This window comes from Chiloscyllium plagiosum, unplaced genomic scaffold (genome assembly GCF_037043375.1).
Source record: "Chiloscyllium plagiosum isolate Xiang-an unplaced genomic scaffold, Cpla_swu_hap1 HiC_scaffold_10, whole genome shotgun sequence".
Taxonomy (NCBI): Eukaryota; Metazoa; Chordata; class Chondrichthyes; order Orectolobiformes; family Hemiscylliidae; genus Chiloscyllium; species Chiloscyllium plagiosum.
The window spans coordinates 103,602,507-103,607,490 of NW_028270148.1; the positions used below are offsets into that span (position 1 = coordinate 103,602,507).

Here is a 4,984-nt window from a genome sequence, read left to right on the forward strand (position 1 = left end):
GAAAGAGACAGCACTCAGTACTGCAGTCATAGCTGGTGCCTTGCGGAAAATGTAAGGTACAGTCCCCGACGCTGAGACGCGGATGGGCGGCAACGGTTAGCCGCCGATCATGTTCAGGTCAATATGCGCGATCATAACGGCGCTTCTCTCTCTCTCTCTCTCTTTGGTGTTTTAATCAGATTTCAATTCCCAGGAATTTGGAAGATTCCGCCTGTTCGGAATCCATGCAGTTTTCGCATTGGAATTTGCGAAGAGAGAACAAAAAAAAAATTAACGGAGTGAAATAGGAACAACATTTCAACAATTTTGCAACCAGCTAATTCCGCCCTGTGTGCATTTAGCGATTTCAGGAGTTTATTTTACAACCGATCGATAGTGTAATAAAATGACTTTTTTTTCTATTCTAACAGTGTGCGAGAGTATGATGCATTCGATCAAAAATACAACTTCAATTATTTTTTTTTAAATGTTATAATAAATAACAAGACCTAAAATTCCCCATTGAAATAAATGTCAACAGACAAACCCACATCGAGGTGAGAACAATATCAATAACGTGTAGATTTCACATCAGTCTTTTTTTGAAAAGCGTGTTCGGTTATAAATATAAGCGAAGCCACACTTCTGGCTGTCTCTTTCCTATGTTAAACTTATAATAAACAATACCATCCCTCTAAAAAATGTGCTAAGTAGCAAACGATGTCACGAGAGAGCCGTGATATCCTGAGCATGGTTCAGAAAAAATGTTTCAAGATCGCGTTAGATCCCATCGACAGTTGAGAGCCGGTGCAGGCCAGGTGCAGGCCGTCGAGTTAAAGGCGATGATCGTTAGAAACGGATTAGAGACCGACTGGATGCAGCGATGGAACTCATAGATAAGACAACACGGCATTTCCAAATGTGCTGACCGCATTATTGATTTTTTTTTTAGCTGATTCTAACAACAATGGAGGCAAATTATTGTGAAACACTGTTTTCCGTTCATGCTATTTATTCCTTAATTTCCCCCCTTCCAGATTACACACTAATATTGTGCCGCTTTCTATATCACACCGGTTTTAAAGCACCGTTCAATTTGTCGGTCTCAAGCACATTCCTTTAAACCTAGAGTGTTTATGCTTGAAGCGTTAATGCTGATTTTTTTTTAATATATAAAGAAAGCAGTTTTACATCAGCAATCTGCTCCTTGTTTGAAATTAACCAAATTCTGAAGGGCCTATAATTCTGTCTTGAATCATTAAACTACTACATCGAACTGACTGCACAATCCAGAGATTAATTTACAAGAATGTACAGCTAATTCGCAACAAGTTGTGAAAAGTGTTTCCGGTAGGATACTGTCGGGCCATGGGATGAATTCATATTTCGTTCTTCATTGTTCTAACCTGGTATGTAGTCATGTTGACTCCCCGGAATGGAACAGCATTCACAATCCAATTCAACAACTTGTTAACTACAAATTACACAACTGTCTAAGCAAATCCAAACGGTCACAGATATCTTTTTTTTAAATTTAACCTGTATTTATCTTTTGTATCGCGGCGTCTTCCCAGTAAGTCCCCAAAGTCAGAGAGGGCTCCAAGTTAACACTATGTTGCATTGTCCTCAAATTTCACAGTAAAGAACACGTCCAAAAGAACCCGAGAGGTGCAATTCTGGGTATGTGTTGCAAAGTTTGCCAGTCCAAACCTTCTCTAATGTCTCACACATCTCCAGTCGTGCCTTGGTAAGGGAATTCTACCAGGTCCGGCCGTACAGCAGGCCAGGATTCACCATATTACCCGTGTAGTCTGCAGTAGCCGTGTCCATTTGAGACATGTTGGTTACCGAATTGTGGAGAGACGATGGATTTGGCGACACTTGGGCGAGATCTTGGGTCTGAGCGAGTGAATTCACTTGTTGATTCTGTTGCTGGGAGATGGTGCTGCTGGCGACTGGGAGGATCCCATTAGCGGCCTGTTGCTGCTGTGCTTGTTGGCTGGGGGTTGGGGTGCTGGAGCCGTTTTGACAGGGCTTGCCGTCTTTCACAAGCACTGGCACGGCCACCCTCCTGGGAGACTGCTGCTGTTGACACAAACTGTTCTCTTGCTGCATTTGTTGAGTAGCCTTGTCTTTGGCCTGACGTTTCATCTTGTAGCGGTGGTTTTGGAACCAGATCTTGACTTGTGTCGGGGTGAGGTGAATCATACTTGCTAAGTGTTCTCTCTCGGGAGCGGACAGGTACTTCTGCTGCTTGAAGCGTCGCTCCAGCTCGTAGACCTGGGCCTGAGAGAACAATACTCTTCTCTTCCTTCTTGGCGCTGCGTGTAAAGGTGCCATGGGCTTGGCCGAATCTGTCATTCCCGCTAAAGTCCCCATTCCGGACATGTTCATCCCTGAAGATGTCCCCATGAATCGGGAGACTAAACAAACATTTCAAAGGGGGGAAAAAAATTCTGATTAAAAATGCTGGGAGGTAGAAATTTTACTCAGACTCATCAGTTACGTTATTAGAAAGCAGTGTTCTGTCATTCACACAATATTAATCATCCACATCCTATCTCTTTTAAATTCCCTGAACAAAATTATACATAAATGATGTTAAGTAAACATTAATTGGTTTGATCATTCCATTCCTAAGTACTAACTGCACAAATATGTCACATTACAAACAAACCCGATTATGCTGGCATGATAATTCTCTACGGGGCCTGACCTGCTCAGGGCGTTTGCGAAGTTAAACATTGTACAGTTGCCTTGAAAACATGCTCGGCTATCTGCTCAGGTTTCTTCTAAATAGGTCGTTTATTAGTCAGAGTAAGCGAATGAGATATTACCTCCCAATGAACATCTACATTAGGTTAATCAGACAGCTCTTTAAATGGATCTATTTCAAAACCTCGGCCACCAAGCCCAGGCCGAAATCTGAGTGAAATGAGAGAGAACTTCTTTTTGAGGGAGTCTTACTTGTTGAATATCTGGGATCCGGGTTCGTTCCGCCGTACCAGCCGCTCCCTGTAGCGCTGTTCCTCATGGTGTCCTGGTATGAAGGCAGTTCCCCCATGTTGCCAATGCTCCCGTTGCAGTAGCCTCCCATGGCCCCGTGTGAAAACTGGGAGACGCCGTGGGGCATATGGTAGGTGGTCGCTACCGTGGCGTTGTGTGCCATGGTGTGTTGCTGCATGCTGGACTGGGAGACCTGAGCTTGGCGGTAACCCCCCAGAGGAGGACCGAGATTGCCTGCGCCGTCCATGCCACCAAACTTCTTGTAGGTCTCCTCAATCGGGCTCAGGATGTCTGTCACTGAAAAAGGCGTTGTGTGTTTTGGGCTCAACGACATGGTTTAGCGACAGAGCAGGTAAAACGGTTTGAGAGGATCTACCCGTGTGCTGCGCTCAGCTCTCCCTCTGTCGCTCCTCTTGTGAATGTCGACGTAAGAGGATGTTTTGGAGCCCGCCTGAGATCCGATTGATCGGCTTTGGAGGAGGCGAGCCCCGAATCCTCTTGTCTTTGATTTATTTTAGCCAGGCGCCTGCTTTACGACAGAGCCCTGAGGGGAGGAGCATTGGTCGAAACGAGCAAACAATTGTGCTTGACATCTTTACCAGGATAATTGAGGTAAATGTAGGTAGGTCCATATTCAGATAAACGTGATGCCATGATAAAACTTGATTAAATACTTTTTGAGCGCTTCTAGACTCTAATGTAACACCTTTGATATAAATCTGATTAACACGCGTCGCGGTGTTCCACAGAGTAACGGGAAATGGCGAACTTTCACATACAGTAATTGAGCTTTTCTCATTAACGTGGATCCAATTTTCTTGAAAACTGGGAGTTTGTTGGCTCCTATTAGTTGGTCTTTTGCCCTGCTCTGGGACTTGGAATATCTATCGCATTAGCTAAAAGTGCTATTCACTGCAGGGAACAGCATCAGGACGCACAGTTAAATAGACAGAATGCACCGCCTTCCCTGCTGTAGAAACACCTAATCCATGCATCTCAAACCATCAGGTTGTTGCTGCTGAGGGTCACTTGCAAATCAGTTACTTGCATCGAAAGAAAGGGGTGAATATTTAGACCCTGTTGCACCTTCTCTCATCTAAGCTATGCTTTCTTTCTACAATATAATTTCGAGTGCCACGTTCATTTTAACCCTCGGCTCATTTTATAGCACATCGCTCTCTCTATGTAAGTGCGCGTTTGCAAAATGCTTAAAGGGGGGAAAAGAAGCCGAACAGGAAAAGGGGACATTTTTCCAAATTTCTGCGAGTCACCAACTGACTAGATCGAAAATCAAGTCTTACGAAGATGCTCCCTGCTCTTGGTCTGACTGAAATAGGGAAGTAATCCAACAGTGTCTAACACTACTTACTAGATCACTCCCGCAGCAAATGCCGCACAAAATATCTTCTAAGGGATGCAACTTTCTAAGACAGGAATTCCTAAGGTGATATATATGGACTTATCTTTTTCTCTCCCTGTACATTTAAAGTTACCCCCAGCAAATCTATAGGAAGGTTTCGGTCACAGGAATATCACTTAGGAATCAGCACAACAGGAGAATTCGGTGTGGATGTTTGAAGGACATCTTAAGAGGGATAGGGAGCGTTGGCAATTCAGAAAGGAAACGGCATACAACGTTAGGCCGAGTGCCCCGCACTGTTACCTGCCCCGAAGGCGTTATCAACAGAGCCGCCCTTCATTTAAGGAGCCGATTGTATAAAGCAAAATATTTTAGTTGAAGCGCATCACCCACACAGCTAAAATCAGTACATTCTGCAGCAGAAATGAAGCCGGTGGATTTATCAACGCGCGTTTTCCAACGATAAGTTTTTTTTGTTTTGTTTGAGAGGTTGGAGCGGAACAAAAGCGGGCAGTTTTGAGAAATGTTTCCGATTGTTGAGTCATTATTCTGATCAATTCCAACTGTGTTAGTTCATTGGAGATTAACTCAGCCTTCCTCCTCAGTCTAACATTTGCTGGGCGGGTTCTGCATTCAAAA

General features: G+C 44.0%; 1 protein-coding gene across 1 annotated transcript; it reads right to left on the reverse strand.

The window, feature by feature from the left end:
* Positions 1–1,737: 1,737 nt before the first annotated feature.
* Positions 1,738–3,319, reverse strand: LOC122553062 (homeobox protein Nkx-2.4-like). Its single transcript, XM_043696540.2, has 2 exons — positions 2,947–3,319; positions 1,738–2,402 (listed from the first exon to the last, which is right to left on the reverse strand). The coding sequence occupies exons 1-2, from the start codon at positions 3,317–3,319 to the stop codon at positions 1,738–1,740; spliced, it is 1,038 nt and encodes a 345-aa protein (XP_043552475.1).
* Positions 3,320–4,984: the final 1,665 nt, after the last annotated feature.

Coding starts and splice junctions, on each gene's coding strand:
- LOC122553062 (XM_043696540.2), bottom strand. CDS start 3,319: ATGTCGTTGAGCCCAAAACACACAACGCCTTTTTCAGTGACAGACATC. Junction 2,403..2,946: donor GGATCCCAGATATTCAACAA/GTAAGACTCCCT, acceptor ATGTTTGTTTAG/TCTCCCGATTCATGGGGACA.